At 37.8% G+C, this 13385-nt stretch overlaps 1 protein-coding gene across 7 annotated transcripts in view; it reads left to right on the plus strand.

Moving 5' to 3' along the window:
- The window catches only part of LOC122006264 (membrane-bound O-acyltransferase gup1-like), a 31025-nt gene extending 18974 nt beyond the window's left edge, over positions 1-12051 (plus strand). For 5 of the 7 annotated variants that reach the window (XM_042561702.1, XM_042561701.1, XM_042561699.1 and 2 more), the window contains 8 exons: positions 7984-8046; positions 10104-10213; positions 10302-10394; positions 10491-10572; positions 10818-10895; positions 11532-11607; positions 11690-11739; positions 11814-12051. In XM_042561702.1, the coding sequence (XP_042417636.1) occupies positions 7984-8046; positions 10104-10213; positions 10302-10394; positions 10491-10572; positions 10818-10895; positions 11532-11607; positions 11690-11739; positions 11814-11867 (606 nt within the window). In that variant the 3' untranslated portion in view covers positions 11868-12051. The other 2 variants (XR_006118665.1, XM_042561703.1) reach the window with 2 other exon arrangements.
- The last annotated feature ends 1334 nt before the right edge of the window (positions 12052-13385 follow it).

Below are 13385 nucleotides of genomic sequence, written 5' to 3' on the forward strand. Positions count from 1 at the left end.
AAATATATAAACAAACATAAGAGTAATCACTATCACAGGAAATACAAATTGACTAAGACATCTAGCTGTCTAGCTATAGAAGGTATAGAAGGCGGGAGGACGCTCTACCATGGATGACCTTGTGGGCAATTCGAAATGTTAGGTCCTTGTCTGTGGGAGAATGCTCGACCATGAATGACCTCGTGGGCAGACAGGATGTAGCTATGTAACTACGTATGATAAGTAAAGATCAACATGTATAACATATACATACTAATAACATGCATGTCAATGTCAGGCATATGCAATAATCTGTATTTCAAGCATATGCAACACATTATAAGCATATGCAATAAATATAATAGCAAATACAACATATCTCACATGCATATGCAACATACATCATGTATATGCAAAGTCACTCCTACACACCATTCCAGCTACCATGACATCTATGTGGTCGAGTGGGCAGGACTATGACAACTGTACCATCTCCAGTTACCACATCTGAGTGAGCGGTTTAATAGGATGCAAACGTAGCTATCTAGCTACATATCAAGAGGTCACTGTCGGTGCGCAAGCCCACTATCACTACCTTGAATGGTTGAGTGGGTACAACATGACACGCTGCACGCAGCTCTAGCTACGACTATCCTTGAGTGGACGAGTGGGCAGATAATATGACCGACGACTCTTTCAACCACAAAGGGAGACTGTTGACAACATGCATATAATGCAATGAGGTGTAAGATGTAATTAATCATAACTAGTCATCTCCATGCAATAGTGACGCAAATATATTCGGAAGTATAAACTGTAAACAATGCATGTGTCTACCAAACAACATGAATAGTCAAAGAGAAAACATCTATAGTACATACCATACACGTGTGTACGAGTATAGAATATGAATAGATAGATAAAATACCTATTGTACACACCGTACACGTGTGTACATCTACGAAATATGAATAGCCAAAGACAATACTTATAGTACACACCATACACGTGTATACATCTATGAAATATAGATAGCCAAAGATGAGACTGTATGGATATTAAGTAGATCTAAGGTCAAACACATGAGTATCAAACTCAAGCTATATAGGAATAGAGTCGAGGTAATAAATTGCCTATCTAACCATACTCATGCACTAAGGTCAATATACTAAGGAAGTTAAGGAATGAAAATACTGCCTTTATCAGTGTCTTGTATTGAATGCCCTCCAATCTGGGCTCCTGTCTCGAAACCTGCAACAAATAGCACAATCAAAATCTAGATCTGCCCTCGATCGGGTAACGAAAACAAATCCTAAATCACTTTTAAACCCTCTATAAGTTCTGATTGTTTCATATTAATTAACTATGAATCTCAACTAATCTCATTCTAATTTGACAAACTCTGTATCAAACTCCGATTACCAAGTAATGAACCTAATTAATCATCTATTAGTTTAATCCAATTACTAATTTCTTAATCCACTCATCACTTGATATATATTATTTACTCTACATTAATCAATCTTTCAATCCATATATTAATTGTAACAATTCATCAGCCACATCTACAGCCCAATCACCAACAAAATTGTGTATTCTATGCCATCATTTTGTTTCTTACCTGCTCCCCATGTTGCCCCATTCAATCTGAAAACTTGTTCTGAGTTTAGCATCCCTTGATCATTATATGCTTGAAGAACTCGATCTGCAACCACATGAGTTACAAACTTAATAAAGCAAAAACCATCAGACTTCCCAGTTTGTCTATTGCAGATTAATTTAACAGAAACTACCTCTCCGGTTTGTACAAGGCAACCGTAGATGTAGCTCTCATCCATGCAGTGTTGCAAGTCACTGATCCCAAGCGTGCGTATCTCATCAGCCGAAGCCGATTGTGGGGCCAAAGCCTGGGCCGGTAGAGGAGCTGGCGCCGCTTGGTATTGCATTTGAGGAGGCGAAAACGGAGCCGGGGCTAGCCCTGCGGCTGCTGCTGTTCCATGGAGGCGGTGCCATGGGAGGGGGCTGATGTGGGGCTGTCGGAAAGGGAGAGGGAAGCGATGTCACGACCATGGCGAGGGGAAGAGGGTGGCATTCAGCTTCGGTTGCTCGCGAGCAAAAGGCGGTGCCCGACCCTGACCTGTGGTAGGGAGGACTCTCGGTGCCGACAATGGGCCATGCTTATTGCAGTTGACACGGCGTAAGCGATGGCGATTGGATCAGGAGAGGGGGTGGTGGCGATGGAAGCTAGGGCACAGGAGGAGGGTGAGGCGGCGATGAAGAAATCGAGAAGGGGTCGGGACGAAATAGTGAGGAGATGAGAAAAACTTAGGGTGCGTTTGATTTGCGTGTTTTTCATTTTCATTTTCATTTCCTGCGTTTTCTAGAAAATAGAAAACGACTTTTAGACATTCTCTATTTTTCTAGAAAATGCTATTTATTTTTTAGAAAACAGACATGGAAAACGCAAACAAAACATCATTTTTCAGAAACGCGCGTTTTCCAGAAAATAAAAATGGAAAATGTACAAACTAAACACACCCTTAGGTTTTGATATTTATATATCTAGGTTAATTAATTATAATTCTTAGGTTGATTAAATCAATCAACTCTCACTTAAGTTATATTCGAATCAGGTTTTCTCTAACTCTAATAGATTCATCCCCTTAAACATGCCATATGAATTCGGTTTAAATCTCAAAAAATTCCTAAAATTTTTAAAAATTTCTATAAGATAATTTCTTAATTAACACTTATTATTTAATTATTATTTAAGTGTCATATATAATAATCTCTCTTTCCAATTGTCTAGAGAAGCTAAAAGGATCGCCAGAAACTTCAATGATACAAAGCTTTTCTTTATACATATCTTCAATCATAATTAGTGTATCTTGTGTGTATGGAACACATCTCTTGACACAAGCACAACATCACTGAAATCTCTTAACACAAGCACAACATCATTGAACTGACATCATGGCTGATGGATAGTTGGCTCAAAATGTCTCTTGTAATAAATAATCTATCACACAAGGTTTAAAATCTCTACCAATGCCGAGTTTCGGTCTTAAATCGGAACAATACGGTTTCAATATCGCGCTGTGCCGATATTGTTTCAGTATTTTTTTTATTTATATATAATAATTATTGGATAAACATGTTTGTTGTGTATAATTTAAAAATAAATTATATATTGATTTTATATAAATTCTCAATTATTTTAAAATTTAATATGGTTTAAAACAATTAAATATAGTTTTCATGAAACAAAATTGATCTAGGCAGATCAAATATAGACATTTTAAGACAAAAACATATGTTTCATATGTTTAGGAAACAAGAATCCTAAAAGTGGAAAAACCTAAATATGTTAATATTCATGGATCTAAATTTCAAATTAATTCTAAGATAAAAAATATTATCTATAATAAATATATAAATTAACACAAAGATACTAATTATATAAATTAACTATTTCTTTATTTAATTAATTATTAATTTAAATAATATATTTTTTAGATAGTAAAAAAAATTTTGAACATCAATTAAATGGTAAAATAGTAAAAAAATTTATCAGAATATAAAGCTGGTTATTATAATTTTTTAACATAAAATTAGATTATAAATCTGATTTATTAAAAAAAATTAGAGTTTTTAAATAAAATTTAAAATAGTAAAAAACAAAATTTCAGAATATTAATTAATAAAAAAATTATTTTTTTAATTTTAAATATATTTTAGTAGGGTAATTTAATTAGAATTCATAAAAGTCTCTTTGAAATATCATATGGGAATTGTTTAAATTAAATAAATAAAAAATTTTAATTTATTTATGGACTAGGGCATCTCGGGGTGTTCGATGGCGCGAAGGTGTCACAGGATGGCTTCGGCGACGCCTCTGACGGCACTTGCGATGCGGTTTGGGATGACGCGTTGAAGCCTCGTCGAAGCATAGGTGTCCGGGACGCCTTTGGCCATTTGCGAAGAAATCATACCTGCCTGGATAGTGGTCGCCACTCGTGTTGCTGTTGGCGACGCCGTTGCCTTGCCGTTGCCCGCCGTTGCCCGCCGTCGAGTCACCGCTACCCACTGTCGTGTCGCCCCTGCCAACCGTCACCGTCACTGTCGCCATCGCCTCGCCATTGCCCGCCATCGTCTCGCCGTTGCTCACCGCTGCCTCCCCGACTTTATATAAGTATTTTTTAATTAGTCTATCGCGTTTTCGATTCCTTCTCGCGCATGTTGTCGCGCGACAGGCGTTCGATTTTGTCTGTCGCGCGTGAGGCACGTGATGACGCACGAAATTATTGCGTGCGGGTGTCGGTTTCGCATGGAACAGTAAAATCCGTCAGTGTCGGGTGACACAGAATGAGATTTTAAACTCTGCTATCACATCTAGGGCTAAATCACCAACCAAAATGGAATGATTTGGCCCAGTTTTGGGATGCCTTTCTCCAAACCCAAAGGAGGCCCAGTTCAGCTCAAAAATCTATTCTTCAGGCATCCCTGTTATCTTGTTGAAGATGATTTTTTTACTGACACAACCTCCCCGGTGTGGGAGAAGCAGCTGTCGAGATAGTTCTCGTCAACCCAGTACTGGAGGTCGCCAATCCACAGGCTGCGGACCTCCTCGAGGGTGGTTGGCTGGTGGTAGCCATGGGAGACGGTGGCAGCCTTGGGTGCAGCGGCCGCAACCCATCCTTGTTGGTAATGCCGCTGTTGCTGTTGAGAAGAATCCATTGCATCCTGAAAGGGAAGAAAGCTCGAAAACCGTTCGAGGCGCTTGGAGTTGATGCGATCAAAGGAGCCATCATAGAACTCTAGATCACCACAAAAAAGAGGTCCTCAGGCAGGTCACAGACGGAAAAGGAGGGTTGATGTTGTTCATCTTCTTCCTCATGTCAAGGAGATCAAACGGAGCGTGCTTAGGCATGAAGAGGATCACTTTGAACTCCTGTCCCTTGACGGAGAAGTGCTTTACAGCGAGGTGGTCCTCCCAGTTGTTAGTTAGGTTTTTGTAGAAAGAGGCATATTCTTCCATCTCTGTGATGTGTTCTACAAATTTCTTCATCAGTTTGTCTTTGACCCTTGGTACGTCTCCATCCCATGCAGACCTTGGTAGGGATGCCGTGAATGCAGTCAATGTTTCAGTCACATCTCTGTTTGGCAAAAACCTTTCAAAGTTGTCTTCAGTTCTGTTGAGAAGCTTTACTCCTCGAGGTTGTGATGTGTCTCTGATCTTTTCTTTCAGTTTCGCCTCCGTTGGCTTGACCGCCGGGGTAGTAGTCTTGGTTATAGGTGCCTGTGGTTTTATTATCTGTTGTGTCACCGGAGTCGGAGTGGTTTTTGGAACCTGTCTCTCAGCAATACCAAGCATCTTTGCGGTCGCTTCCTTGAAACCATTGATGAGCCCCTTTGCAGTTTCTTTGAACTCTCTTTGTGATGTCAGCACCTTGTTTAGTGTTGTCTGGTGGATGCCGATTTCGTTTCTGACCTCTATCAGGTTAGCTTCTCCTCTAAGCTCCCATCCAAGTGCAACATAACTAAGATGTGATATAGGTCCAGCTGAGGGTTCACAGCCACGGCAGTGACAAGGGCTTTTTGTAGAGCTTGGGATACCGGATAGTTATTTCTTGTTGACCATTCAGTGACAAGCTCTTGTAGGCCTGCTTCATTTAAAGACCTAAATTGGCTTATGCTGCCCAGTTCAGCTGTCCTTCCTACTCCCATGGCTTTTTGACATTTGTGATTTGGAGCCGGATGGGTTCATTAGCATCTCTTCGACTGCTCTTGCAATCTCTATGTGCGATAGTCTTCCTGCTGCAGCAGCCTATCCTGCCTCTGCTTGTAAAACTGCTCCTTCAGTTACCTCATTTTCCTCATATTGGAACTCAGGCTGCAGTAAACTGTTGCAAATTGGTTAGCTGGAATATCCATATAGAAGATATCCTGAGATCTGTCGCCATACATGGTGGCAGTCTTTCCCTTCTCTAGATCTGACATAACTTGATTGATTGAGATATTGTTCTCTTCTTTTAGAAACCTTTCTTTGTTGGTCTCGTACCTTTCAACTTTACTATGCTCCAAATCTAGCTCAACTTTCCTCATATCTATTCCTTTTTTTTAGCCAAAACCTCTTCTCTTGAACGAGCAGCGCCAAAGGGGCTTGGGTGAGTTTTCGGGTTCGCTTGGTGGTGGTGGTGCATCAGCACCCCTCTTCTTGGGCGGATCCAACAGCCAAAGCTTGAATATTTGGAAGGGAGAGACTTCTTTACGGTAGCCCAATTATCCACCGCGTCGACCATTGATGAATTTCCATCGCCAAAACCATATGATTCTCGGCGACCACCACCCTGTTGAGGAACAAACACCTTCCTTCCAACTTCTCAACTATCGACCTTGTCGGCTCTTGATGGCGGGTCCAAATCTCTATCCGGAGGTAGGCCCTCCCTTATCAAAACCACCATAACGAAAAGGAAGTGTAACCAAAAAGAAGAAAGTGATCTTTTATCTTTTTCATCATCGTCTCCCAATCCTTGATCTTCGTTTTGCCCTGTCTGTCTTGTGAGTCTTGTAAGTGCTCGCATCACGCCGATGCTCGACCCTTGAGTTTGATGGCAATCAACTTCACCTTCATCTGATCCGAAACTTGTAGTCGAAGAATCGCTCCATTTTATTGATCCAATCAACAAAATTCTTTGTTTGTTTGTGATGTACCAGAAATTCGGGTAGATCAACTTGAAATTTGAGGTCTCCATGTCGATCCTCTTAATCGTTGTGCCGCTACATGCTAGGTTAAATATGCGACTTGCCTTTGTAAATCCTCACTCCTCAATTGTCTTTCATGGTGCTCGGTTTCCTCAATCGGAACCTGTCTATTGTGGCAATCGCGACTATGACCATGACGACTTTCCATTGGATCTAATGCTCAGCTTTCTCTATCAGAACTTGCCAACTATGATACCAGTTGATGCCGGGCAGGATAGTGATTATCCTATGGGTTGACGAGAATGGGGTTTTGAGGAAAAGACAAGAAGAGATCATTGTTGTATCTTTCTGATTTTTTTATTTATTTAATATTCGAGGATTAATACTCAAATAGCTATATGGATGTTTATATGGATTTTAGACCTAAATCCAAATAAAGGAAAGACATCCTTATATATAGACTACAATTTCTATCGGGTAAAAAAGTAAAGAAATTCTAAAAGAAAGTAAAAAATTATTAATAGACTCACAATCCTAAAATTTCTAAACGGACTCAAATCTAAAAAAATACAAAAGATAGAAATTATCAAAAATATCTTAAATACCAAAAAAGCGAAAATTGATAATAATAATAATAATAATGGATTCTCTTGCATCAGTAAATAACTAATTGCATCTGTGAACTCATAGTATATAGAGAAAAGACTTGAAGCACAACCATTGCAATGATATCATTTCTCAAAAAACGCTTGTCGAATACTGTGTTAACTTCCATTTAATGGAAGGAAAAATAATTTTGGCTAGAGATCCTATTTTACATTGGATTTGATTTCTTCAATTATCTCTTGAATCTTTGAACTACATTGTCATCTAACACTCTCAAGATATCACTTTTGGTACACAAGTGTCTTGCATTATGAAAGCTAAAGAGTTGATATTAGGTTTTTATATGATTTAAGGTGCTTAAATCAAGCGTTCTCATTTACCAATAAGATATGCAAATAGTTGCTCAAATAAGACAATTTTATGTTTTTTATTCATTAAGCTGCAGTCTTGGTTTGTTGTTTCATTTTCTAAATATCATGTCTTGTGCAAAGAATTGGATTTTCTATGGTAATAAAACATTATGCCATTCAGTTTATTGTTTCTGGTACTCTTAAATCTACCAATTTATGCAAATTCATCTCATAAATCCTTGCATTATATCAGGTCTCTCATTTGTCCACTTCGATCTGCTTTGTTTTTAGTTTTGTTATCCATATGCTGACTATTTGTGGTTATCTTCTTTTTTGTCGACAGGTTGTAAACTTTATGTGGCTGAAATTCTTTCTGATTTGGCGTTATTTTAGGTTTTGGTCACTGGTATTCTTCTGAATTGAAGAGATATTTTCCTAATGTATTTTCTTCTCTGTATACTAATATCACTGTTAACAATAACTTACGAGATGGCTTCAAACGTTGTGCTAGTCAAGACTCCAATCATTAAGGTTAATAATTGAAGACCCAAGTAAATATGTTAGATTATCACAATTTAGAATATTACTGCAAACTATAATGAATGGTGCATAGGTATGTTTCATCCATCAACTGATTGTCTTCAATAGATTCTAGAATTCTTACTAAGTGAATATTTCATGTTTATTCTATAAACTTCAGATATCCCACTGATTCAGCTTCAGTAATTGGATACCCATGTAAATATCTTAAGTGTATCATATAAACATTATTTTAGGCAATCAAGAATTGTCTCAAGTGAAATTTCATCCATCCATCCATTCTTTATTTTTTTTGAAACAATATAGAGTTCTGCCATCTAAAAGCTTACGGGGGACCCTTCTTTTTACCTGACTCTGCTAGTGCTAAATAATTGGCTGAAAGTAACATTGAAACATCAAAATACTTCTCTTTGATATATAAACACACTATGTAGGATCGGTGTACATGGGAGGGGTGGGGGTGAATTACGTGTGTTTAAGAACTTTGTTCTTTTTCATTTTTTAAGACTAAGTATGAGTGCAAAGTATGCAACGGAAAGATAAAAAATGAAAACACACAAAGACAAGGTTGATTACTTGGTTCGGAGCCTTCGATGACTCCTACTCCAAGACCATGACCTTCTGGATTGTATCGTTAGGCAATCCACTAAAGACCTCTTTCGGAGCCGTCGGAAGAGTGAATCGAGTATAGGAACACAAAACAAGGACAGTCCTTAGCAATAAATTAAATAGCTCTAAGTAAATTGTTACCAATCATAAAGTATGTCGATGTGAGATGCTCGTGTGTTGGTGTTGGTCTACTGACAGCAGTCGGATGTCTCGGAGCAGTAGCGCAGTAGTAGAGGGTAGTTGTAACAGCAGAAGAGTTGTTGTAGCTCGTATTCAAGTTGTGTACTTTCTGCTGGTCGAACAGTCCTTTTAAGCAGTGTTGAGGGTGCCTCCAACCTCATCCGAGGTGCCCTCAATTGCAAATGTGATCCCCTTGTCTTCGGACTCGATAAGCTTTGCATACTGTGGTTCCTATTCGTGCGAGGGCGCCTTCCAGGCGCTCCGAGGGGCCTTTGCGTAGCTCTGACGCACCTCCAGCACTCCAGGGTGCCTCCCCGTCGTGAGAACTTTATCCTCAAAGTTCATCTGCGCGAGGGCGCCTCCTCTAGATCCAATGCGCCTTCGTGTAGCTTCGAGACGCCTCCTCAACCCTCCGAGGCACCTTGGACATTATTCATTCGAAGCTTTACTTTGTTTTTGCTCCTGCAAAAACCCATTAGTCTAACAGAAAGGTATTTAATCTGCAAAACAGAGTTAGCACAATTTAATACAATTATTAATTAGATCTTGTCCTCTAGACCAGGATGTCTCAACTTAAACTTTCAAAATGGATCTAAGCCGGACTAGCACCTAAAGTCCCTAACTGGAACTCACCCTCACTGGATCACTCTCCTCCCTTGACTTACCTCACTTACCATGCAGAATCGCTTAGACTCTCCTTTAATCCATCAGGTCTTCCTGTTTGTTGTCAGGTCTGCAGATCCAATTGGACTTCGGCCAGCTGTCAGGTATGTGATTTCCTGCCATATTTCGGGTCACTCCTTGACCTATATAGACTTCCCACCAGCTATCAGATCCAACATACCTAGTTGGATTTCAGCCCCGTATATGGTCTTCCAGAGCTGTCAAGTCCTGTACACTTGGTAATAAAGTTAGATAACACAACATCTAAATTTAATTCATTTGTTATTCATCAAAATCTAAATTTGACCATTAGTGCTAACTGCACCAACACACTATTCTGTAGCTGTAGATAATTCTTCTGGTAATGTAATGTTCCTATTGTTATATCACTGTTTCTTTATTCTAGTTGTTGGACTTGGGAATTTGAGATTGCATTCTTCCTAAAGTTCCAACATAAATTCTCATTTATAGATGGCAGGCATTGAGACTCCTGAGAATATGCCTAGGTGTCTCAACAATTGTTACGACTTGGAAACCTTTTGGAAAAGCTGGCACTCGTCTTACAACAAATGGATCGTCAGGTTTGCATACATTTTCTCATTTTCAAATTTTTTTTTTTCAGATAATTGGGAAAAACATATCATGCAACTATGTAAACATGGTTGGCAGATACATGTATATTCCTCTGGGTGGTTCTCATCGGAAGCTACTCAATGTGTGGGTTATTTTCACATTTGTAGCATTATGGCATGATCTAGAATGGTAATGTTCTCTTATATCTAAATTTAGAAATCCATTCAATTGATTTTGTGAGCTTTTACTTTAGACAAAGCCTAATGTTCTTGTTGTCTCTGATAGGAAGCTTCTTTCGTGGGCATGGTTGACTTGTGTATTTTTCGTTCCTGAAATAGTGATCAAATCTTACATCTCCAGTGTCCATGTAAAAATTGCTGCCTCATCTTGGTTTCTTTTGAAAAGTCAAACTGTCATGCTTAGAAGCTATTTGGACTAGCACTATGAAATACTATGCCATACATATGCTCAGGCATAATATCACCAATTAGTAGTAACAACTTATATGATTGTAATAACTGTTGGTCCCAAGATGTGCGTGCTTGTAGTAGCTCGCCCCCAAGTTGGAATTGATTAACACATTTTTGAAATACTTATCATCACACTATTCAGGTACAAAGTGTTCTTGGGGTGTGTATTAAACGAGAATTAAAGGCTATTGGAGGAGCGGTCACAATTTCATGCCTAATGGTATATTTTATCCTTTTTCTTAGATAACTAACTTTATTATGCTTTCCATTCAGGTGAAGCTTGAAACTCTAGCTCAACATCAGAAGGTTTCATAGCACAATTTCTCTTTTGATGCTATACTTGCAACACATAACTCATTTTAAGGGAAACCAGTTAAATCTTGTGATTTTTGAGTTTGATATGTGGTTATTTGATAGTTGCTTAGTTTTATTAGTTCTTTTAACACGCTCGGTATCTAGTGAAGTTGCAATATACCCTTTGTTCCTATTGTGGTCGGCAATCTAAGTGAAGCTTTTACAGTATCACAACTATTCAATTTTCATGATGTTTTTTCACACTTTTCTAAGTGAATCACTTAAAATGCCCCTTATATGCGACTGTATGTAAGTTAAATTTGTGAAGTTGGCAGGGTCACCTGAGAACTGAGATACATCTCGATAATAGATTCCTTGTTTGTGCCTTTCTTTTTCTAAAACTGACGCTTTTTAAACTTCTTTTTATTTATGGTGTTACCTTATCTTCTGATTATGTTGCTCTCAGAATTCCTCATTGTTTGGTGTGCATTTATTCCATTTTATCATTATGAACCTTGCTCCATAATGTAAGTGCTGGGTATTGTTTCTTTGACTTGTGCAGGTGGCAAATCTTGCTGGTTTTGTTATAGGACCATCTGGGATTAGTTGGTTGGTTTCTCGGTTGCTTCATAGCGACGGTACTCTAGGATCCCTATTTCTTTCTTCCTCCATGATCACTTAGGTTGAATGGTTATTATTACATTGTGCCATGCATTTCAGGCTTACCACTCTTGGCCGGTACATTCACAACATTTTATGTGGGAACCAAGGTTGCGTAACCATTTCGTAAATGTTTTCATTCTATTGGACATCACTAACCTTTCTAACTTGACTGAAAATGCAGCTAATGTTTCATATACGGGATGCTAAGCAAAATCACCAGCTAAAGGAACAGTGAGAGTGTTTTTCTTGCGATGATGATTCTCATCAGAGAGGCCTATGAATTTTCTATGTAAATTAATTTTTTTGGAAATTATTATTATTTCTCAGTACTTTTTTTCAAAAAAGTTCATAGATTTGCAAGAAATGAATAAGCCTTCTCTCCTAAAATTATTACGCTAATCATATTGTCTGATGATCTAGTTCTTGGGTTTTTGATGATGCTTGATAAAATACAAAGTGAGTTGCAGCCGTTGAAGATTTAAAAATCAAGAGTTCAATTTTTTTTCTTGATCATTTGCTTTCCTATGCAGCAGAATATTAAGCCCCTGGTGCGTTCTCTATAACCACTATCCGACCGGAAGTTAAATCTGAATCTTCCAGATATGTCTACATGATCGCTTCTTCAATCTGCTCAGACGTGCATCTTTGATCCTTCTTCAGCGGAGGGTTTGTGCAAGAACAGGTATCGATGGTGCGCAGCTCCCATTTCAGGATGCTGCATTTCCTGGCCTGAGCTGCCCTTCTGTAATGAAACAGACCCCAACTCATTTACTGCCCAAGCTCCCCTGTTGTAATGAAACGAGACCTCGACTGAGATCCTCACAGACGTCTACAGATAACCAATATTCCTCAGAAACCACCCCATTATCAAGAACGCTGAAGTAGAATGTGCCAGGAAATCTTGCTCTTAGCTTGTTCTCGAGACTAAGTCACCTCTAAGAGTTCAAACTTGAAACATAGGGTTCATACCAAAATGATCCTTTAGCCTTTCACCGGTAGAAAAGCTGATACTAACAAGGAAAATAATCGTATATATGCAGTGGAAAACCATTGAATATTGTCAGATAGTTGGTACGATGTTTATTACAATAAATATCAATTCCTAGTGGGTAAAAAATGTAAAGGATTACTGTGCTAGGACAAATGTCATTTATAATTTAACCCCTTCCCGAATATATGAAGTCATCTTATAGTAAATGTTACGATGACGACTACACCTTTTAACTAAAAAAAAACACTTTATGTATTAACTTGTTAACTCCAAAAGCAAATAACTATTTGAACAAGTTCATTTTAAAATTTTATTTTAAAAGAAATTTATATAAAATATAAATTACAGTTTTGGTATCTGAGTAAAATTATTTTATCAAGGATCGATTTCTACTGTTCATTTTTCTAAGGATTAAATACCCTCTCATCTACCAAGCTGCTGAGTACATAATTTATCTTTCATCTTATTGTGAGGTAGACGATGAAGAACATTTGGGGTTTCATTGAATAAATTTTTATTTTAAAATTAATTTATAAATAATATTTAAATACTTAGTAAATTCATTAACAAATATTTAGAAGCTGCTACATTACTACACATATATTATTTAATTATTATATTTATATACTTTATCGTTGTTTTGAATAATAGGTTTTATAAGATCATAGTGTTAAAATAAATACTATAATAAAATAATATTGATATATATTTTATTGCCCATTAAAATTTAATTATACAGGGAAATTAAATTTTTTGATAGTT

The sequence above is a fragment of the Zingiber officinale genome, chromosome 7B, assembly GCF_018446385.1.
Source record: "Zingiber officinale cultivar Zhangliang chromosome 7B, Zo_v1.1, whole genome shotgun sequence".
Lineage (NCBI taxonomy): Eukaryota > Viridiplantae > Streptophyta > Magnoliopsida > Zingiberales > Zingiberaceae > Zingiber > Zingiber officinale.